This window comes from Cuculus canorus, chromosome 3 (assembly GCF_017976375.1).
Source record: "Cuculus canorus isolate bCucCan1 chromosome 3, bCucCan1.pri, whole genome shotgun sequence".
NCBI lineage: Eukaryota > Metazoa > Chordata > Aves > Cuculiformes > Cuculidae > Cuculus > Cuculus canorus.
Window position 1 is genome coordinate 17,194,195 of NC_071403.1, and position 24,604 is coordinate 17,218,798.

Genomic DNA, 24,604 nt, shown 5'->3' on the forward strand with positions numbered 1-24,604 from the left:
TACTTCAGTAAAGTTTGGAAGAGGACTGCTTCAGCTCACAGGCTCATTTCTAGCACAAAATACCACAGCTGCACTACTGTGACTCTGCAAGTCAGGAATTTATTAGTAACTGTGATGAATTTAATATAATCTTCTGTTATCATTTATGTGACGCCCACTGTAGAAAGTGAATTGTAGTGGTTATGTTGTTACAGTGAAATTATCATGTGAAGAATTTTGATGTTAAGTACACTAAAGAACACATCATTAACCTGGTAACGTCAGTATTAAGAGAGAATAAATAATTGCAAGAAAAATAACTTAACTCTTGCTTATGCCCATGTCTGGTTGACTACCGTGTGCCAGTCTAGTGTATGGTTTCACAGAATGCTCTGGATAATCTAAGCTTACAATGAGATGAAACTTTATACTTTTAAAAGAGAATCAAGATGATCAAATACTGTAGTTGTTCTCAATATTGGCTTAACATAGTTTCATGTAAAAATCCTTGTGGAATATGTTTGCAGTTAGGAGGAGCTGCTAATCTTCCAAGTCTTTGCCAGTAAGCACTGAAAGCAGCCTCAGTCTTCATGTGCTTTATTGTGTTGTCTGCAATCCGAATAATGCTTGTAGCTGTGTTTGTAAGAATACAGATTTTGTTTTCAGTAGATCTTAGAAAAACGTTATTTCTTAAAATACTACTATGTAATCAACAGCAAAACCATGAAAGTGTTATTTCATTTTTCCAAGAACTAGATGATGTTTAAAGTCCCTTCCAACCCAAACCATTCTATGATTCTCTTTGGAAATCTGGAAAGAATGCATGATTTTGTACCTATTATCTCTGCCAATGATGCTGAATTTCTAAAAAATTTCTAGAGGATCTCTGAAAAATAAATAAATCATGATATTCTCTGTGTGCTAACAGGCAGCAGAAATGGATTGTCTTGAGTGAGACTAGTTATACTAAAGGAGAGTATTGCAATGTAGCTTAAAGTGTCAGAATGTTGAAATATGGTTTATAAGCATAGCTTATGCTGTTGAAAAGTGTGTACTCAGCCCTATGTGTTCGTGCAATAGAGATATCAAGGATCTGTTAACAGATTTCACGTTAAGTGCTATGTATTTACCTGCAGACAGCTCCTCTTCCTGGGACTAACTCACATTTCCCACCATTGACGCAAAGATGTGGTTCCAACTCACACAGGCTCCGACAGGGTAATCCGTCTTGGCTTGCATAACCGGGTTTACAAAGGCAGTCAGCCTCTTTTGTCCCCTCATTCATTATGCATTCGGAAAACTCGTCACATGCCATGAATTTGCATGGGTCTGCCTGATCAGCTGTAAAGGATGGGTAAATCGTTAATTGATGTATTACGTCGAAGTAGCTTGGCAGGCTTTGCGGCAGCCAGAGAAAACAATTCCCATTTACTGGCCTGCTACTTGTGAATGTTAACGGGAGGATGGACGTAGTCTAGCATGAAAGGACATGCATCCTTCCTTCCGTAGATGACACAGCAAGCATGCAAGCTTGTATTTGCTTGTATATTTGTTTACCCTGTCCCTATTACGCTGTGGTTTTATTTTCATCTTATCATCAAGGAGTTTAACACTTGGATATTTTTATCCGCTTTTTAACTATGGGTGCTAGTTTTATACTCATCGATACTATGCTACAGTCTTGCATATGTGTAAGAAATGGTGTTGGCTGTAATGATCTTAAAAACATAATTTAGGACAGGACAAGGGGAAGGAATTAGATTAGATTATTAAGTATTGCACAATACCATCAGGACTGCCAGCTAGAAATACTGGCATAATCCAAAGAAGATGTGTTCTTGCAGCGATGTGTTAGCACTGGGAAAACTCGCTGTTTTGTTTTTTAAAGATTAGTAAGGGATGCTTCTGAGATTAAGTGAAAATGAGCCTGCGGGTGTTCATAAGAAGGTCCAAATCAGAGACAGCTTAACGTCCTAACTTCATCAGTCACAAAAGTCTGTTTCTCCTTTCTCATTCTCTGCTTCTAACTAGAAACTAAAAAAGACCCAAAAAGAGTAATTTTAACCCAGTGCTCAACCCAGCTGTGTGCTGATGGAGTGAGAAGGAGAGCTGCATCCAGCAATCTTGTTTTACAGAGCCAGTTTCCTGGGTACTATGGAGTAAAGGCCTTAGAAAGAAGGGATACGACAAGAAGCAGACCGGGGGATACAAATTCTGTTCTTGCCAGCAGTTTCAATAAGATGTGTGAATCCAGAGAGGAAGAAAATAAACAAAAAGAAATTGTACGAAGACAAGAATGGAGAGCACAGAGGAGGACATTAGAGCAGATGGACAGATCTGAGGTGGGTTGTGCATTACAGCGAGTCCTGGGTGACTGGATCGGTTCAAAGGAAGTTTGCATATGTGGCCTTAGCTGTAGAGAAGAACTTGTTCTCAGGTCTGATCTACAGAAATCAAAATCACCTCATACATTGGTACAGAAGGAAACTGTCCCTTTTTATTTGTGTAGGATTAAAATCTCTTAAGAAGAAAAATCTGTAGTTTAAAAAGAAGATTTATACCGAATATTGCGGCTCAGTAAGTACCATTGTAAGTACCATCTGGGCTGAAAGTTTTCTTCCAGAACCAATTCATGGCAGTAGATGCTTCGTAATACTAATTTCAATGAAAAATGGGTATCATGTTCTTTATAGTCTTATTGTAAATCTCAGACACACACTAGGATGTGCTTAACTACTAGAACTTAATCCAGCAGAGCTGTTCTCTTTTAATCCCTCTACAATTCCATGGCTAGTTCCTTTTGCTGTTGTTTTAAATTTAAGAATAGTGAGTCTTAGCTCAATTTGCCTTTGCTATATACAACGTGCATGTTAATTTGAGATCTGCTTTGCTCCTGGAATGTAAATGTATGTACAAGCGAACTCTAACAACTGGGCATCAGAGTAATGCAATAAATGACATGGTAACTTTATTTTCAGGCAAACCTTTGCTTCCTAAGTAAATACACACACACATATATGTGTGTGTGTGTGTGTATATTCCAAGTACTTTTCTCTGGTCATTGATACTACTGATTAAGAATTAGTAATTTTCTCTGATGAAACAAACCCGGCTGGCAAATCAAAAGGGGGCATAGGTTCTTAAAGATTCTTTTCTTATCACACACAGAATTGCACTCTAGGCAAAACTGAACACTCTTGAAGGAAAAATGGTTAATAAAAGAGTCTGTATGATGGAGTAGTTGATTAAAGCATTAACAGCTGCATTAGCTGCATGTCTCCAGTCTCTCCCGAGCTCTGATGGTCACAGGTTACCTTCACACTAGTGGAAATAAAGGTCAATACTGTTAGTAAGTAGACACAGACTCTGCTTAAGCATTACCCAGAGTTGTGTTCTACAGCCCTGCTGCTTTCAGAAACTGGAGGGCCTCAGTGCATTTCTGTTTGTAAAGTAGAGATTGCCATGAGCATTTCCCAGATTAGAGGGTCATCTAGTTGTGGTAATGTTTAATTTTCCATAATGAACTGTTGGGCTACATACCTGCCATACTTTGTCATCTTCTCTGTGTTTTCACTTTGTTTAGATTACAAAAGAAATACATGCAGGTATTTCTAAAAGAAGACCATGTTGTTCTGCATGGTATTATGACCAGTGCAGTCGGTCCTTTACAGCCACTGAGTCTCGATGCATATTTTGGACCGTCATTTCCCATCAGTTTTTCAATGTGGTATAACATTATTGCCACTAGATGGCTCTTACTTTCATAATAAATAGAAATTTGCTTAAATTACCTTAATTCACTACACAGGTTATTTTTGTTTTTCTGAAAGTAAAAAGACAGTAGGGCTTTGAAACATTTTTGTGGGAATGTACCAGGTTTCTAAAAGTGATTTCTTCTATTTCAACGTTTTGGTGCTGCTCGTGAGCCTTGAAAGAGCAGCTCTGTCAGCAAACTCATTGTGGTATAGTTTTATTGATTTAATGTTGAAATACCCCATCAGTAAAGCAGCTGATATGGATGAATATGAAAGATTTTAAAATTTTTCTGCGTTTGTGTTTTTAGGAGGGATTCCAGAATTACAAATCTACGAAGTGCTACATATAGTAGTGCTCCAGGCATTTGTTATTTCTAGAATATTATTTCTAGAACAGTAATATTCCTCCAAGTATTTCTAGAAATAATGTCCTTCTGTCTTGAATTATGTAGCCCTTTAAAAATAGATTCAAAGATACTCTAAACTATAGTTAATTTACCACATCGCAAAAATCAGATTATGTTTACATACTTAGGAGCAAGATTTGTATAAGACACTTCTGTAAATTCCACATAAGCATTCTTTATAGCCTTTTTCTAGAGATTTTTTAGTTCTCCATATTTGGCTCTGAAAAGCAGTTGGTGCACATGCACAAATCAACACCTCCACCCAGAATTTCATTATAGTATGCAAATATGTCTGCAGATAATCTGCAGCACCTTGGATTTTCTTGTTACTGCTGATCACTGGGAGGCTGTTGCTAATATTGCATTTCCAAAACAGTAATACTTCTGAAGCTGTAACAATCTGGAAAGGATTATCTGCTTGGCTTTGGCTTTGCACATAAATTATTAATTCAATCTTACCTGGCTCAATATCCAGGGAATAGCTGTCAATCTCCAAATTGAGGTGTTGGGCTGCAGCATCACAGAAATCTTCCAAAACACAGTGTACTGCTTCTGTGATATTGTATGGCACTGTCTTGGCAAATTTCATTTTGCTATTCACAATCACACTTCCATTCCTGAAGTTAAGTATTTCCAGCTGCTTAAAACCTGTAAGGTTGGACTGAAGGTAGGGAAGTAGCTGCAAAATAGAAATTCGCCTTTATTTTAACTACCTGCTATTGATTTTACTTATAATCACTTTTCATTGTCAAGTAAAGACATTTTCACTATATCTCTGAATTTAATGCAATTGTTAAACTCCGCCACCAAATTCACTTTTCTGTTTAGCCCTATCCTCTTCTGGACCTTTGCATCTTTCTCAATAATGTATTGAGATGGATGGGCAGCAATTTCCCCTGTAATGAAATGCACAGCAGTTGGGGAGTTTATTCATCTGGAAGAGAAAAAAATCACCTCACACAAAAGCCAACTTTAATTATTTTCAAATGTTCTATCCATGCAGGTTAGGGCATAACATAATAGGCATGTTACTGAGCTGACCTGCTGCCCTATTGTACCCATAGAGAAAATCCATATCTAATCACATTCCCTCTGCTAAGCTGTGGTATATTTTAAAAGGCCTATTTTTAAATCCAGCATGTAGACACAAGCCTCAGACGTAGTCGGCACTGCTATACTGTTGACCCGAATCTAAGAAAAAGCCAAATAAATTACATGCCAGGCATATATCTGGAGTCTCTTAGCAAGTAAAAAACTTTCATTGTTGCCTTCATAAGGTCTTTCTTCATACCCTGAGAGCATCCCAGGCTTATCAGTCCTTTAAAAATACAGCTTATCAGACCAAATTGTAGTAGAGACTGATGTTGTTAAAATACTGTGCTCTTCACTAGATTTCTTTAAACTGTGCCTGACTATCGAATGTATTGTACAAGTTGATTTTCACCCACCAATTGTATGAACTGTTGTTCTAGTGCTTTGTATTCTGGCGAACTCCTGTTGAAGAGGTCATCAGAAAAGTGCATGTTGGTTACCCTCAGGCTGAAGAAAACCACTAGCTCTTTGCCTTTGGCTGTGGTTGTCATGGAGCTGGTAGTTACATACTTCAGTGTAGGAGATGGGGTGGCTTCTACAGGCTCTGTTGTTAGCACTGAGATGTAACCGCTGCCATGCTCCGCTTCATCCAGTGCCGCTGTGCTGATTACACCGATGTGGTCCAATTCTGCAGCAATATCCTGCACTCCTGTCCCTGTGCCATCGCGAGGAATGCTCTCAGATACAGGCACTGAGGAATCTGGTTCTTCAAGGGACTGTTCGATGATGTGAGAGTGGCTGTAGGATGGGCTGGTTGCTGCAGGCAGTGGTGCTGTTGGGTCTGAGAGTAGCACACCTGTAATTGCACCTTCAGGCTGCATGGTAGAGAGCTCACGTGAAGTGATGAAGAAAGGCAATGTTTTGTAAATGCTGGCTGTAGCTAAGATGTCATCACCCGATGATTCCGTTTCATCCATGATCTTAACTGCTGCAGAAAAAACAGGGGGAAAATCAAATAGCTATTTTGAAAAGTGGGCATGACAAACATCAAGCATAGGAACAATGCGAGTATTGTATTTCCACTGAAGCATTTTAAAAACAAGCTTTAAAAATATCTAAATTTGAAAATGTGATTTCCATCACCAAGGAAGCACTATTGGAATAAAACACCTCATCCACACCTTTGACTGATGAGATTTCAGTGGGTGCTGCATTTAAACAATAATTACACTTGGTAAATATTTCCTGAGCCATTCCAAAGTGCATTCTTGTTTTGAAGCTACATAATCACACTGTCAGTTTATATTGACTGAAAGAGTAGATTGCAGCTTTGAGCTGTCTGCTTGGATCAGCTGCATGCTGGAGTCATTTTGTTCCCCTCTGTGAGACATTAAAGCTACTATTTGCCCGTAATCATAAAATGTGGTTAAGAAAAACAGCACAGCCTCTTCAGATGCAAACTACGGATTTACCTAAAAGGCAATGGTACCGGTGGAAACAAAGTCAAACCTTAAGAAATCATCAACTGTGTGTGAAGCAGACATTTGATTGAGATGCTGCACTTTTATGAGTTTCCTACTGGGGCTTGGCATGGATTTCGGAAGTGTAGCTGAAATCCAAATCTAAAGCACAATGAATGAGACTCTTAGAATTTGGCTTGTAGCTACCTGGCCACAAAGACTTCACAGAAAACAATGGCCAAAAGTAATAGACATCTAGCCAAGCTGACACCTTTGTCCTTTTCCAGTGATCTACTTATGTGTGCTCTTCACATGGGTCTTCTTGCCGCTCCCTGCAGGCAAAATCACTTATCAGCTGATTGATAGGAAGGATTTTTTTCTCCAGCTGATGAACTCTTCCATTCCCTATGCACTAATTTCCTCCCAGTGGCCAATGAAAGTACTAAGGGAGAGGTAACTTTTGCATTAGAATTAAACCCAAATGGAGGAGGTGGCAACCATGCTATCCATGGCATAAAAATTACCTGTGGATGTTCTTTGTGTCCCTTTCCATTTCCTTGCTTCTAAATGAATGAGATCCAATCTTCTGCTTATTGTATTGCTGGTTTTAAGAACAAATGTACACTTTCAACAAAGGTGACCTTGATATGAGACAGCTGTCTATTTTCTTGACCCTGTTAATTTAATAGCACGTACTAGCTCTTTCCTTCCTCTGTGCAGATACAATGCCTTAGTCTAATGTGGATTATTTTCTATATAGCCCCATTCTGCTAAGCTAACCACACCTCTGAAAACTACAGTGTTGCTCTAAGGCATGGCATGTGCTTTTCTAGAATTAGATGCTTGAGAAGAATTTTCTCCCATCTGGTTGCTACTTTACACAAACTTCTGTTAAGAGCTGCTACATATGCAGTTTATCCCTTTATAGTATATTTCATTATGTACGTTATAGTATATGTATGGTGATTCAGTGATTGTAGTGTAAAAAGATACCCCCCAAGCTAAACAAATAAAATAAGTTAATAATATAAAATTATCAAATCATATCATATATAGATGTAAAAAATAATACACATAAACAATAAATAAGATCAATAGATACATTGCCATTCGGAGGGACCTGGATGAGCTTGAGAAGTACACCCGTGCAAACCTCATAAGGTTCAACAAGGCCAAGTGCAAGGTCCTACCCCCGGGCTGGTGCACCCCTCAGTATCAACACAGGCTGGAGGATGAAGGGATTGAGAGCAGCCCTGCTGAAAAGGACTTCAGGGAACTGATAGATGAAAAGATGGACATGAACCAGCAATGTGCACTGGCAGCATAGAAGGCCAACAGTACCCTGGGCTGCACATAAAGGAGTGTGCTCAGCAGGACAAGAGAAGTGATTCTACTCCTCTCCTCTGCTCTAGTAAGACCCCACCTGAAGTACCACATCCAGCTCTGGAGCCCCATGTCCAACTCTGGAGCCTTCAGTACAGGAAAGACATGGACCTGTTGGTGTGGGTCCAGAAGAGGACTGCAAAAATGTTGCAGGGGCTGGAACGCCTCTCCTATGAAGAAGATGGATTTCTTATATGCAGAATAGATATAAGGAAGACATTTTATACAAAGCAGGTAGTAAAACACTGAAACAGGTTGCCCAGAGAGGCAGTAGAAGCCCCATCCCTGGAAACATTCAAGGTCAGATTGGACAGGGCTCTGAACAATCTGATCTAGTTGAAGATGTCCCTGCTTATTGCAGGGGGGTTGGACTAGATGACCTTTAAAGCTGCATTCCAACCCAGACTACTCTATGATTCTATGTATAGTAATAAAATAACATGTAATAGACTGACTAGTGTCTGATCAGATTTACAAAGTAAGTCTGAGCTAGATTTACTTTTTGATTCCTCTTCTAACTTGTCAGAAATTTTGAGAAAGTGCCTTTGTGTATTATTAATCTCACTTCCAGAAGGCATTTAAAAGTGAGATGCTTTCTCTAAGTCAGTAATCTTTGTTGTCTCTTTATTCAATAGAGATGTTTATCTTGCATGAAAAAAACTATCCAAATATGTGCTGGATCTTTCAAAGTGCCTTCTGTTGAATTCAGAACATACTCAATGAATTTATGTAAGAAAGATGCCTGATTTTCCCCTTATATAATTTCTGTTATTTAAATCAACCTCTTCAGCATTATTGATGATCATGGATTTATCTGAGATGCTCAAATATCAGAGTGATAAGGACTATTAAGGTTTTTTTGAAAAAAGGGAAACAATTTTGATTGTGTTGTAGTTTGACACTACCAGCAGGGCAGTGTGATTCTGGCTTTGATGAATGGTCAGTGAGTTTCACTCTGGAATACTAGTAACATGGTGTTATTGGAATATTCCTACTCCCACTCACATTTCTAATGTTTTCTGTTTGTTATGAGTGTTTAACACTTAGCTAAGAGGTTTTTGCCTGTTCTGCAGGGAAGTGAACTTCTAGGAACAATTTCCAAAAATAACCTGGATACTCTGAAACAGAACTCCTCAGAGTTCTCGAAGGACCATTACTACATCTGCTTCTATTTATGCAGTTACTACATCAGTAACTAGTGCAAATGTCATTCCGTTACAACTAAACCTGTCTGAAAGCAGAATGTATTTTAAGACCATGGTTAAAACAGTGTTGAGTAACAGATGTTAATATTGTATTTCAGCAATACAGGCAAATTCCAGCTAGAGCAGAGTTTATCACAGCAGTGGCGCGTGTTCTCATAGCTATGCATTCGAGAAATATGGTGTGGACTACTTTAGTGGGGTGATCAGGGAAACGACACCTTCCACTTTTGCTGCTTTCTGAATGCAGAAAATATTGCAAGTTTGTATGGCAGCTGCCTGCAGTGCGCTCCCTGTCCTTTGAAGACCAGGTTATTAGCTACTGTTACACGTTCTTGCAGTATTCTCCTGTTACCTTGCAACAGAAAGTAGAGCAGTCACCAAAGAGGCTTCTTCCAAACATTTCTCAAGGGCCTGGATGGCTGATGATGATGGACAAGCCTTTTGTTACTCTCTGGCACATTCAGGAGGAACTGAGTGCTGCCAAGGTTTTCCAGAGATCAGGTCTTAAGGTAGGTAACTGCAAAGCAGTGGCATGCTGTAGGAAATGCATATTTTGCCCTTAACACCAGCTGGCTGATGGTAAGCTATTGAAGATCACTCATCTCTGTCGGTATTTAGTATACCTTTCCCATAGGACAAGGCAAATTTTTATAGTTAATTTTGTTGCTTTCATCTGCATGCCCAAAAACATTTTCTCCTAAGTGCCCATTTTTAGTGGCAGAATATTTGGAAACCAGACTGATTTAGATGACAAAAATTACCACTTTATAAGACCATATCTCACTTATTTGGGGTTTGATATTTAAGGATGATTTCTAATTCCACATTTATCAGCAGTGAACTCACTGAAATAAATGGAACTGTAGCAGCTTAAAACCTGAGTAAGTGAGATTAGGCTATTTGGATTTGCACTAAGGACAGGGAGTGCCCACTCCTATGGCCCTTGCAGGAAAAATATTCTGCCAGATTATAAAATAATTCCTTAATTTTTGCACGTTGAACTCCTCCCACCTCTCTCCAAAATGCCCAGTGCTGTTCATGACTGAAGCGTACAAAATAACAAGTGAGCTTAGAGTACTCTGGAAAAAGCTCTGAAGACCACTGCTAATATGAAGCGTCTGTGTTGGGTGAGATGCAGACAGAGTGCTGCGTTCTCCTTTCCTGCAAGGCCAGGCTGAAAACACAGTGGGGTCACAAAGTGAGTGCAGAAAATTCTCATTGAAACTATCACAGCTGTGCACTCTCCCTTCATTTGTGGTGATAGGTAATTAGCACTGCTGTCAGTATAACACAAGGGCTACAGTCCTCATCCTTCCGTCCCAAGGAGTTGCCAAAATATAGAATAATGAAGTGCTCTATGGTACCTGAGGTTTTGCATGTTGCACGTTACTCCAAATGCTGCACCACCGCTTGATGCCCTAATACCTCATTGAGAACTTCAGATGCTTTTCTCCTTGTGTCCTCGTGTTTCTTGTGTAATCAAGGATACAGAGAGATTAGAAAAAAGAAAGCCTAGTGATGTTCTCTGTTTACAAAGCTCTTGCTGTCACTTGTTACCCTGATAAGGAGTGAGAGTCACCTATCAGTTAAGGGAACTCAGAACAGCTTTCTTAGCATTAGTGCTTGAGTCATTAATGCAGGATGATCTACTGATGGGATGAACCTGCAGCTCCGTAGAGTAACCTTCTCTCAACATGACAACATAGACTCAAGCACATGATCATGATGCTATTTGTTAGGCAGATTATATTTTAGAAAGAGGTAACTGCAGGAGGAAGAACCACTGAAATGGCTTTGAAATTGCGGTAAGTTTGGAGCAGTATAATCACATATATACTTCATATTTAGCATATACCTGTGTATATGTTTGTGTATATGTTATATACATAGTCTATACATAGATTGTAAAGGTCTTCTGGCACCCTCTTATTACAAGCAAAGTGACTTATAAGGCCGTGAGGGCATACCAAGGTGATGTCTGTGCATGCATGACCTGTTTTCATAAGCTGCCAATTCTTATCAGTCACCGCCTCTCCAGCTGAGATACACAATGACTGATCATAGAGATGCTGTTAGTCCCTTGCAATGTGAAAGTAAAGGGGCTCAGCAGAAGAGCTGCTGAGCACTCACTGAAATACAACACCAGACTTTAGCCTGGGGGTTACTGACCCCTTCCGTTGGTCACACTCTGCCTAACACGTGTCATACTACCGCTGCAAGACTTGCCTGCACAAGTGATGCGTTGAAATCAGCACTAAAATGATTTGGAACCGATGCCAAGCTTTTCCATTGTGTGCATGTGACTTTGATAAAAGGCAATCCTAAGGAGTTAAAAAAAAACTATGGATAAAACAAAAAAAATCTAGACATTTGGAATGAAAAAAAAAAGTCATTTTGCTTTTAAAATATTGTTTTTCTTGATAAAAACAATACATGTCGTTTCTCAGATTACATACAAGCAAGTCATTTTTTACACTGACAGTGGTAAAACACTGGAACAGGTTGACCGGAGAGGTGGTAGGCATTCAAGGTCAGGCTGGAAAGGGCTCTGAGCAGCCTGATCTAGTTGAAGATGTCCCTGCTCATTAATGGGGGATTGGACTGGATTAATTATTCTGTAATTCTGTATGAATGTTTTTACACAAGTGTATATGTATGTATACATATGTAATTTTGAAACATAACACAAGATACATTTGAACTGGTTCATCATGAAGCAATGGTTTTTTAAATTTCACCGATTTGTACAGCAGAAGGCTGGAAAAAACACAGGCAATTATTTTATGAAACCTCTAAAAGTACAGACACCGAAGATTTACACATTCTTACTCTCAGCATGTTTCATTTCAGCATACACTTTGGTCTACTACACCGTCACACAGGTGTAGGGCACCAACAGAGAGCACAAAATAAGATGCTGAACTCAAATACACCCCAAGAGTAACCATATTGAAGGTTAAACAATGGTATGGAATTGAAAACTACTGTCAGCGATAAAAAAACCCCCATCAACTCTAATTCTCAGCCACTCCTTATCCTCCCACAAAGATGTTCACTGAACTCTTCAAATGTTTGTTGTTTTCTTTTTGCATTACAAGGACAAAGCAGGGCAATATTTTACTGAGGAGAATTTTATATCTAAAATTAAAATGTTGTTGGCAAAGATGTGTAACACCAAATTAAGAGGCAATTTCCTGGGTGCATTGCTATATTAAATCTTTATAAAAAGAGTGCTGCATGCAGTCATTTATTCCTAGCTGAGGGAGTAAAATACATAAGTTTGACTTATAAAAAAATCAACTGCCATTCCAGCAACTTTATTTTAGATATCTAATTAGTTGGTCCTCTTACATTTTTTTTAAGTGAGGACGACCTTACTAATTGACCATGAATAAGGAATTATTGTTTGGGAAAGGTCAAATTTTGATGAGACATTTTTCTAGTGGGTTTGCATTAGTAAGCAGACCCAGAAGATTATACATCAAGAGGTCCTGGCATTTAATTTCATTCATGAGCTTAATAAGAACTGACATTTCCTATTGGCAATAGACAAATTTTCCAAGTCCACTGACAGATATCCTTCTGTGCATAAATTTAGAGCATTACTATATGTACGTATAGATTTGTATACATACTGGCTCAAGAAAACAACTAATGAAGGAAAAAGTGTGTAATTAAGAGACTGGTCCCTGATGCAGGGTAAGAGTCTCCTTATGGGCAGCTATGCCGATGTAAATAACAGATGGACTGATACATCAAGCAGCTGGATTTAGATTTACATATTTTGTTGGTGCCTGAAAAAAATCGCTGGATGCAGGACTGTTGTGTACAAACAAGTAGTTAAAGTGCCAAGCTTGTGTTTGAGGTCTTTCATTTTTAACTAGGGCACAAGTAAGATCAGGATTAAGAGAATTAAGAGAAGAGGATCATTAACCTAACATGTTATAACAAATATCTCGCTGCACATAATATCTGATTAAGTTTGTCTTTTTAACTCTAAAGCCAAGACAGCAGAGCCAGCATGAGCTATGGCTGTCCTTCTCTCTGCCTAGATGAACTGTCCAGAAACCAGGTTTACTGCCCAGTGAAACCAACAAAACTCCTTCTCCACTGGCTCCAGTGAATCCTGCAGGTCCATCAAGTGGACCTCGTCTCTCCTTGCATCTCTTGACTTTTCTTCCTTAGCAGCCTCACTGAAATTTTTGAGTAGTCTAATTTTTCACAGAGCAGCCTGATAGCTGCAGCTGTAGCTCCACTGCCATGTAGTGCTCTGCGCAATTGATGTAAGAAAAAGTCAGTTTATTCACAAAATTTTTATACCTTGCAGCTATTTTTCATCATCATGTTCTCACCACTAAAGATGCAAATAAATGTCATTCTGAAATGATGCCACAAGAGGAGTATATCCCAATAAAATAGTAATTACACTTTTCTTTCACTACCCTCAGAAAAATTCAGTTCTATCTGTCTGACACTGAAAACTAACAGGATAACGTAAAGCTTGCAAAATCATGTACTGGGTGCTGGGCAACTACAGTTTACTAATTTTGCCTATGCTCATTCAAATAGAATTTTCCAAGGGTTCTTGGGCAGCTGAGCTCCACATGCTGGACTCAAAACACACTTTCTGTTTAGTGACAACTGGACTACCTGGACAAAGCTGTTTTACAGATTTTAATGCTTAGCTGAGTAATTTGACCATGAAAACAGACTCTGTTTGATTTGTGATGTTTGCTCCCAGGCTTTGGAATCTCTACTATGATTCCTTTTTTTTTTTTTTTTTTGTAGATCGGTAGTATTATATACTTCTACAATGACTGAAGAAATAATAACAGACAAATCTTCACTTGATCCTCAAAGATTCTTAAAGATTTAGAGTAAACCACTAAGAACAAAGCCAAGTCCTGACTATTTGTATTTCCCTGCAGATTTTCCCTCACTGCAGCTAATTCTTCCTGATAGATGCAAAACAATACAGTTCCCAACAGTCTGACTGCCCATAAACATTTCACTGATGTAAGTTAGCTGGTTTTACTCAACTCATGCAAAGCTTTGAGTACAAAGAAAGAATTCCCTTTATAAGATTTCTGAGGGTTAATATTTTTGTTGATCCTTCTCTCCTGAGGAAATACAATCTCCCTTATCCTTAATGGAAGTTAGTCAGTAGCAAAAGGGAGTCACACCTGCCTTTAGCACTTTCATGTTTTGTCACTGTACCTGTAAAGACCATCCAAAAAGAAAGACTTGTGCAACTACAAGTTCATTTTTTCTTTGACTACCACTTTTACATGCATTAGTTGATGCATGGCTGAAAAATAGCAATTCCACTTGCCATTTTCTGTTTTATTAACAATTTTACTTACTTTAATTAGCTGTCTGCTAATAGTTTTCTCATTAATGTTTTTTGCATGTTTTTTGAATAAACTTTTCTTTAAAGCTTTGAGAAAGTATAACAAGTAGATTTAATATGAGATTTATTTTGAATTTTTTCCAGCTTAAAAGTAGTCCTTTAAGTACAACAGGTGGAATTATATACAATTAATATATGTACAAATAATTGGGCAGACTTACTTTATACACGTGTGTTGAATTCATAGATTCAGAGGCTCAACTGTTAAATTTTAACACCTGCCTTTGGCATTCTCATGCTTCAGCAGTTCTGAAGGATTAAATATTTCAGAAACACATAAGTACTTTGAACAGTACAGGAACCGCTTGTGTTTAAAGCATTCCCAAAGCTCTGAGTAGCAATGTTTGACTTCATTCTGCCCTGAAACCATGTGGCAGAAGTATTCGTGGAAAAGAGACTGGAGAGCAGTCAGTGATAGTCTGTTAAACCTGAACCATCATCCCGCTACAGTCTCCCTGCTGACTTCAGGAGCTGCTGAACGTGGTTACATTGACAGTTTTGCTTTTCTAACATAAGACTCTGAAAAGCTGCAGAAACACCCATTTGCCTCAGCAATCTTCTGATTATGGCAGAAGAAAAGTCAGTGTTTCCATATTAATTGCTTTAGGCAGTTAACAGTATTTGCACTTGTAACTACAGGATTATAAAGTTGGATGTTAAGGATAATTTTATGAGAATGCTATAAAGACAGGTATACAATTAGATACCTTGTACGCACAGGAGGTTAATGGTAGGTTATTTCCATAACATAAGTAACTTTTACCATTTTCAGAACCTTTACCTCATCTGCTACTGAGATTGCCAGATAAAATAACATTCTACTGCTCAAAAACTCTAAAAGTCAGGGTTCTGATTAAAGTCCTCACTAAAGAAATGATTCAACAGAGATTAGAATACTCTTGTCAAGTAGGAAAGCAGTAAGTACATATACAATGAAAACATTAAAAAGCCAGAGACTGTCACTGTTATTTATTGTAAGATATTTTGCATTGAAGTTCTGCATTACTTGCTACCATAGTAAAATCATATTAAAAATATAATAAGCAAGGAAGATATCATGCTAAATTAAGAAGCCTGGACATAATTGTCATTCACACCAATGAACTAAATAGAGAAGAAAAACCGAGAAGCAGTGAATTTTCAAATATCAATACACTTCTGCAAAGGAATGGAATCAAAGCTGCATAAGAAACATCCCACCTAAAATCATAGCTTTTAATGATTTTAAAATAATGAAGTCTGAGTGAAAATAACCTAAAGCTTCATAAACACCTGGAAACATAAAGAAACATCCACCTAAAAGTAGCAAACACTCCTGCACACCACTGCCACAAACTCGGAGATCCCCCAAAAGAGAACCTGGAACCTGTAATAGTATTTCCAACTGCTTTTACTTTAGAATTATTAGAAATGAAATCAGACAGTTTGCAATACCTATCCTTCAGAATCCAAAGAACCTTCTAAATCCTTACCCACTTTCTCTGTTTCTCTAAACTTTGTGATAGGAAAGAAAAACACTCAAATTTTTGAGGAAAATAGAACCATCAGACAGTTTCATGGTATAGAAGTTTATTAGTTTGCAAAATGATAAAAACAAAATAGAAGTCACTTGATATAAATTCATGTAATGTGTTGACCCAAGGACCTAAAACCAGAAAAGACAGACACAAAATTAGAAAGTTAAACCCTGTGACTCTTTATATCTTGTCATAAGATGAACACTTTAAGACTTGCCAAGAAAAAATGAAAACACTGAATACAACTTTTTTTTTTTTTTTTTAATCCTGTATAGTTGCTTGTATGTGAAACCCATGGAATTAATAGAATGAAAATCAGAGAATGAGGAGTTTCAGCTTTGAATCTTGTCTATGTTGGTCATGGATTGGTTATAACACAAGATGGGATCTGAGACTGGAATGTATGAAAGCCTATATGACATATGTTACGTCTAACTTGTTAGAGAGTTACCTGCAACCAATGGAAATCTTAAGTTTTGACTAGTGGGCCGATTTTAAGTCAGCAGTTTCATGGTAAATTTGGATGGAGAGAGGTGACTAATTTGGAGTGAAATATGGCTGAAAATGGAAGGGGACAATGGTTGGGGGAATGTTAATTACAGGAGAAGTGATAGCATTTGGAAAATGTAGGTACTGAAGAATGGTTAACTTTGAGAGTCTAAAAGGGAGCATGTGAAGTGCACGAGAATTAGCTGCGGGAGCAATGGAGTTGGTTAGCAAAAGTTATGCCTGTGTTAGAGAGACCCCAAACATGTATGCAGAATATTAGCATCTGGTGCAGGTATGCGCTTTGGGAAGCAATGAGATAGCAATGTGTGCCTGTCTGGGGAAGAGACTTAAGAGTAAAATGTATGAGTGAACAAGGGGCTCAGCACTGAAGTATTTCTTCCTGCTATCTATATAGGTGGAGAATGAGGTGTTACATTATTTTTCACTAGACAAGTAGCTCAGAAGATTTGCCTCTGGGTAGGTAAATTTTCTTAGTGGAAACAGAAATTGTTTTCCATACTTCACGCATTAATTTTAATGAGTCTTTGGCATTAAAAATTGCATATAAAATAAAGTTTCATCCATTTTCGTTAACATGCATTTATATTGCTTATTTATGGAGGAAGACATAAATGAGAAATCACATTTGAAGGAAGCAAAGCTTAACCTCAAAGTAAAGCTGAAGCGAAGTGATTCAATAGCTTAGTTATTTAAACAAGTGCTGTTTTAAACTGGGAAAACAGATAGTACTCTGTTTCTTTCACACATTTTTACTCGGATTATTAATTTCATTTTAGGTTTTTTAAGTATGTTTCGAAGATGTGATGCAGGTTTTTTTCTAATCAGGTTGTTCCTGGTATGGAGATAGCTGAGCAGCAGACTATCCCTAAAGTTTGGCCATACTCTAATCACATACTCTAATATTTTTATGACTCCTCAGGATACCTGTAGTACTCCAACTTTACCATAAACAGTGAACACACTATGAACTTTTTAGTAGATCATGTGTATCCTAATATAGGCCTGCTTAAACCTTTGCATTCACCTTCCTGAATTTCTGCTTCTCAGTTCACAGAGAACTTTTAGGCTAATCAATATCACATACAATGCTTGAGAAAATGACATAGCTAGACCTACCTGGTCACTTCTCCAAGCATCAAACTGAAGCAGCACCACCATGAAAAGCATTCTTTGCACATTTGAAGTGGCAGGCAATGAGTGAAAGGGCACAGAGAAGAGCTGATGGGGACAATGTTGAGAATATCCAGTCAGTTTATGGTCAAAGAAAACATAAGGAAAATAGAAAAATATACAAGGAAACAGAACTTACCCTGTACAACCATCGATGTGAAAAAACTGGTGAGCATTTCTGGCAGAAAGAATGGGTGAATTCCACTCCTGGGAAAATCCAGAGTAGTTCTTGCAAGAGGTAATGGAATTTTCTTTTCCATGACAATGCTGGTTATATGAAATAGAAAGCTATGCTAAGCGCAGATGGTGCTTAGGCAGCTGGGGATGAAGCAGAGGCAGAAAGAACCCCCAAACCTCCAGAAAACCGAGCTTTTTTAGAGATTGCTTAGCAATAATAGCGAGCGAGGAGTGTCACACTGAATTCACCGTTTGGTAGGAGGAAGATATCAGAGGACCACTCACAACAAGGCTGTGTCAATGTAGTAGCAAACAAGGAGGGACAGAGATGTGAGCCTTAGCTTGGGGAAGATTTTATTACAGCTCTGGACAGTTCAGTCTGTTTTGAGGATTTGTGAGTTTCAACTCAAATGTGCAACAGTGTTTAAAAAGTCAGTACTAGGTCTTTAGAGTATCAAACATACAATTACTGAAGACACACACCTCTTTAAGGGAATGATTCCAAATTCTTTGGGCACTGACACAATGGCTTTAGGAAGAAAAAAATCTGTATTTTTTTTTTTTACTGAATTTCAAATCATATGAGAAAAGTTTGTTTGAAGACATCCATGTTAATAAGTAGTGAACATTCCATTTGTATTATCCTTCCTGATGACATTGAAGCTCATTAAACTATGTAATGTATATCATCTCCGAGGACCATTTAGAAACACATAATCTAATCCCCATTTTGAAATGAGGTACCAGACGCTGTGTGAGAGTCAAATTGAACTGTGGTCCCACACTGTCACTGGGGAGTAATCAAGCAAGCGTGAACCTTGGGATTAAAGATGTCCATCTCCTGTATCCCTCTACCCACCAATGAAAGACAGTAACTACAAAAACTTGAAATAAACACATTCTTTACAATTTTTGATGTGAAGAGAAAGAATGCAACTAGTATCTTCAGTGTAAATTGCTCTGTATTTTTGCTGAATCCAATACCCTCTGCTTCTTCTCTTCAGTCATTTGGAGCTGTTAGGCCAGAAGTTTTTTCAGCTATTTGGCAGATGGCACAATAGATATGTGGGTTTATACCATCAAATCACTGACCCAATGAATGAATAGAATGAAAAATGCATATGACATCCCCTCTCCCTCACAAATGTAACACTTTTCCACAGTTAAAATGAATGCTGTTTAAAGGTGTGTTGTGCTGTTATTTGAAGGTATGCTGTGCTTTTATCAATAGTACTATTAGACTTCTCAGCATGCATTTGAAAACAGTTTTGCTTAACGCTTTTCATCGTAAACTTTGTTTTCAGGAACACTTCACAACTTGCTGTTATATAAGTGATATTCTAATCTTTAAGTCACTTTGTACTCATAAAGTATTTGCCTTTCTCTCATTTCAGACCCCAGTGTATAAAGGCAAGACTATAGAAAAGGAAGTTCTTACTCAGTGCATGAACTCCCAGGTGCAATGGAATATGCTATGCACTTCCCTGTCCAGAGCAGATTAGTGTACGATTCCAAGTGGCAGCTTTTACATTCTTTATTCTTTAGAACACTTATCTTGGTATTTATTGGATCCAGAAACAACAATGCTATGGACTACTTGGGCATTCCCCTCTCTCACATTTCTGCTGTGTGGGCACACTGTAAAGGATGTTTAAAACCATGCATTGGGGTATTTCAAATCAGCTATGCAAACAGTGCCTGTGTGGATAAACTTAATAAACTAACATCAAAATCAGAAATGTTTTAAATTTTTTTCACTTTCATCAGACTTGTAGATATATAAACTTCTCTGATGCATGATACTCTGCTTGGAATAAATTATTTCATGATACTTTTGCTGTTGTCATCCAGATGTGTCTGTAGAACTCAAAGTAATTTACCTTCTGGTTTCAAATACCAGATTTTTTTGTGTTGGCCTGAGATTTCCTTTTTTTTTCTTTTTCTTTTTGCTCTGTCTTTTGCAATTTTTATCATAATACCCTGTAGAAATGTACCTTGTCCTTAGGCAGCTGTTGCTGTGTTGAGGTTATTTTTTTTCTTTGCCTTGGCAACCTTGAAATCAGGTACATTAGGATTTTACTAAAGTGAGCATCAGAAATGTAAATTTTACCCTTTGATTGTACATTAAAATATCTTTCATGACTGAAAGGAAAGCTTGCTGTACTTACAATCACAACTGTATGTGTAATAACAGCTGGATCTCTCCTATTCTTTCTTATGAAAAAGTCTTTGGTTTCTTACCTTGTCCAGGCATACTGTCTCCGTCACTTTCCTTGAAAGGTGGTTCTGCTGTATCACTCAGTTCCTTCTTCTCCTCAGCTGCACTATACTCATCTCCAGCTTGCAGTAGAGTAGGTTGAGTAAAGCTGTCTCTGGTATAAAACGGCGGTGTGGTAGCCTGCACCGTTGGAGACTCATAGCCATCAGTGATTAAGTCATTGCTAGCAGAATCATCTGCTGGAGGAGGCAAATAGGAATCCTCTGGTTTTGGAGGACTACTAGTGCTACCCAGAGCACTGAAAGGCACTGTGAAACTTTGGTGGTCAGCAGTAATATCTTGTGTATCTGGAGGTGATTTGTCCTGAAATGGTTCTCTGTAGAGTTTGGTAGGGAACACAGGTTCTAATGAAACAAAATTATTAAAATCTTCAGAGGTACTGATGTCTCCACTTAGCACAGGGAAACCGGTTGTAAATTCATTGATCAAGATGCCTCCTGTTTGGTCCGCTGTTCCTGGGCTGGGGTAACCTAATGGAAGTTCCACATTCATGGAGTCATCCTGAAAAAGATTTTTAAAAGCAGTTTTCATTATTATGTTTAACATTTACTGCTAAAAAGGCCAATCATATTAAACCCTGTACAGGAGCCTGTAACGCCATGAAGTATTGGGATGTATGAAGTGTTTGGCGTGTGCACGTGATCCTAATCATACTGCCTGTAATTTCAAAAATGGTTCAAGAAATATGACTTCTGCTATTGGTGTCAGTTGCTCTCCTTCTGTCATTGAGACAGAATCACAGAATCATAGAATGGTTTGCTTGGAAGGAACCTTAAAGATCACCCAGTTCCAACCCCCCTGCCATGGGCAGGGACACCTCCCACCAGCCCAGGCTGCCCAAGGCCCCATCCAACCTGGCCTTGAACACCTCCAGGGATGGGGCAGCCACAGCTTCCCTGGGCAACCTGTGCCAGTGCCTCACCACTCTCATAGTGAAGAATTTCTTCCTAATATCTACTCTAAATCATTCCCCCTCTGATTTAAAGCCATTCTCCCTCAGCCTGTCACAACATGCCCTTGTAAAAAGTCCCTTCCCAGCTTTTTGTGAGACATTTACTTTGTGATTAAAACTAGAAAAGGTAATCAAGCAGTAGCATTCACCTGTACATATTCTAAATGATATCTCTGTTGCAGAATAACATCACAACACTCATCCTTACAGCATTTAAGAAAGGTAGATATGTATTTTAGCATAAGAGCCTTTTTCTTTATATCTATATACATCTTAACACTGTGTAACTACATTTCTCATGGAGAAATAAATAAATAAAACAACCAGTATTAACTTACAAAATCAGGGCCTGCCAGAGAAATAGTGACCATGGACTGGATATCATTATCAAAATCACTAGGTGGTATAATAGATTCTGGAAATAAAAAAATAGAGAAAGCAAACACAATATTCCAGCAGTGACACAGAGAAAACTGATCAGAGCACATTGACTCGGTTAAAAAACAGTATTAATACTATTCTCCATAAAAAAATTACTTTAAAAAATACATGTTAGGAAGGAAGAGGCATAAATTTCCATTTAAACCAGTAATTCTGAGGAAAACAGGAATTTTATTATGCAGTATTCTTTGTACCTGCTATTTAGTATAAATGGCATAGATCTGCAGAGAACTGAACCGTGGATGAATGCTTAAAATCAGCTGAAGTGTGAACCACTCAGTTAAATCCACATGGGCTATGACAAGTCATTAAATCGTGCTGTCCATTAAATCTAAACCTAAAACAGTTTTTCCCAATGTCTACACTATTGTTACTCTCAGTATTTTGGCTTTAGTGCCCAGTTGTTCCCTTCACTCGCTTCAAGGAGCTCTTTGAATACAGTAGCATGCAAGCTGTTTTTCTAAAATTGGTTTTTAAAAACAACTAGTGTGGAAAAGTTGATTAAAATTGTTATTACTAAAGAGTTCTATACCCATGCATTTTTTCTTGGGACTTTCAATCTACATTAAAACACAAAATTGTACTCTTACAGAAAGTAATTTATCTAAATATTATTTTTTGAAAAAAAAAAGCTGCCTTTTTGGAAAAAGGTAAAATTTGGTATGTGTTTTAAGATTGTTTTGATAAAATATGCAGTTGAAAAAATATTTTAGTTATTTTCCCCATTTTTAACCCACATCCACATCCCCAAAACTAATTTAGAAAAATTGTTAATGCAATATAAGGGGATATTTATTAGCTGGATTACTAAACAGAACACAGCCCTTTCAACCTTCTGCTGTGGGCCTTGATGCCTGGCTTTTCATCTACACTTTCTCTGTGTTTCAGAGAGCAAAATAAACCTTTACAGTGTGATTTGTAACACAGATTTTACTGCGTGATCAAACGCTCGTTAAGATATTTGATGTTAGATGGCTTGCTGTCCAGACTTAGCTGTCAGAAAGCTAAATTTATGTTAGAGGATGCTCTCACTTTTTGTCTTATTAAAAAAAGGAGACTGTCCATACGAGGAATTAAAAAGTATAATGAATATTCATAGTCTTTCTTAGGCTATCGTACTGGCTTGCCTACTGACCATCAGTAAACTGAAGTGTTCCAAGGTCCATTGGCAGGGACTGGTCTTCATGGAGTGCGATGGCAACCAGTTGCTGAAGGTCTGTAACTGTGAGTTTAGTTGCTGATATCTCCCGCTCTTCCTTTGGAGAAAATGGAATTTTTTCGTTTTCAACTTTATTAGATCCAATAGTTGAGATGTCGTCTGCCGTGGCTTTGGTTTCTGAGCCATCTCTCTCAAAGTTTACCACATATCGTGCTATGGTGCTACTAGATCTGCAACGAGAAGATGCAAAATGCCCAATGCAGCAAAATCAGTTACTGGCTGAGAACTGATTTTACAAAGAATATAGCAAACAAAATTATATGTAACTATAACGTTATCTTCAGTAAAAATAATGCAGGTATACTTCTTTCTCATGAGACTGTTATCTTCAAATTACTTTTGCTATACCTAAAACTTCTTTTCTATGCATTAATTTTAATAAAAATTCCAATATGGAAGAAAACTATAAAAAGTGTTCTAACATAATCCAGTTTAATACGAATGCTCGTATTAAACTGAGACCTGTAGAACTGGGAATACAGTCTGAAGTAATTGATTATTTCTTCAAGCAGTCATAAATGCATAATGGGGTTACTAGGAGCCATAATCACCTATTGATTATGCAGGAACCTGTGAAAACGGGTTAGATGGTTCTTAATATTACAGATAAGAAAAAAATCCTGTCACATCTGGTGCATTTTTTTACTCATTTTTGAAGACAACATGAAAGTTAGTTAATGTGGCAAGCAAATCACTTTTCACAATGGGAATTCGCTTTCTCCCTAGATGTACTTCTTTAACACAAGTCTCAAATTTTCACTCTTGTTAATATATTACTTTTCATAAATGCTAAATTAATCTAATTAAATTGAAAAATAATGACTATATTGTAAAACATTTGTATAACACTATGTTACTTTTAAAAATATCAAATAACTGGAGAGAATTTCATTTTATCTAGTATGTGCTATGTATTAACATTTATATGATATTGCAAGAATTCAGGAAAAGCATTAGCCAATTCTTCCTTTTAAGCTATGAGGAAAAAGGAAATTCTGTGAACTGCTAGGCAAATTTTTCCTAGCAGTACTTTTAAGCAATTACAAAAGACTCTGTAGCTTTTTGTATGGCCAGTCAAAAGCTCCTGCATTTTATCAGGCTAGTAAATGGTCTATTCAACATTCTATTTGGCCTGATAAAGAAGGTAACACATCAAATTTTGAATACTTATTGAAGATAATAGTTATGCAGGAACATGGTTAGGGCACAGCAGATCAAAAAAGAAAATTTAAATATGAAGTTTCCTTATTTTTTTTCACTTCCAGTTTATGATGGATAGAGATCTTTACTCATTTGAATGTGAAGATTTGTAGGTCAAAAAATTTTCTTTCTTTCAGAGAAATTCCAAAAAATTTGATTAAATGAACATTTCAGATTAATGTAAAAGCTGTCCCTGCTGCTTTATATCACAGATTTTTTACTTAGGCAGAACACAAACCATTTCACTTTGTCACGTCAAGATAAAGAACATTTATTGATGTACCTATGTACAACTAATAGTCTATAAAATGATTAATGTCAATTATGAATTACAGACAAATTACCCATCTTTCTCCTTCTTCTGTCTTCATTTCATCACGGAATAAAAGGTGCAATAAAGGAGCGCAAAAGAAAGAAAAACAAAGATTCATGTATACCAATACATTGATCAGTTATACATCAAAAATAACTTTTCACAATTTATCTTGTCTTCTACGTGTAATCCATAA

The 24,604-nt window shown here is 37.6% G+C and overlaps 1 protein-coding gene across 3 annotated transcripts in view; it reads right to left on the reverse strand.

Annotated features, from left to right (window-relative positions):
• The window catches only part of IMPG1 (interphotoreceptor matrix proteoglycan 1), a 60,249-nt gene that overhangs the window by 6,764 nt on the left and 28,881 nt on the right, over positions 1-24,604 (reverse strand). For 2 of the 3 annotated variants that reach the window (XM_054061166.1, XM_054061168.1), the window contains exons 9-15: positions 24,440-24,460; positions 22,812-23,065; positions 21,574-21,650; positions 20,247-20,784; positions 5,590-6,161; positions 4,601-4,820; positions 1,110-1,320 (exon numbers count right to left, since the gene is read on the reverse strand). In XM_054061166.1, coding sequence (XP_053917141.1) covers positions 1,110-1,320; positions 4,601-4,820; positions 5,590-6,161; positions 20,247-20,784; positions 21,574-21,650; positions 22,812-23,065; positions 24,440-24,460 — 1,893 coding nt within the window. The remainder of the gene's footprint in view (positions 1-1,109; positions 1,321-4,600; positions 4,821-5,589; positions 6,162-20,246; positions 20,785-21,573; positions 21,651-22,811; positions 23,066-24,439; positions 24,461-24,604) is intronic. The other variant, XM_054061167.1, reaches the window with a different exon arrangement.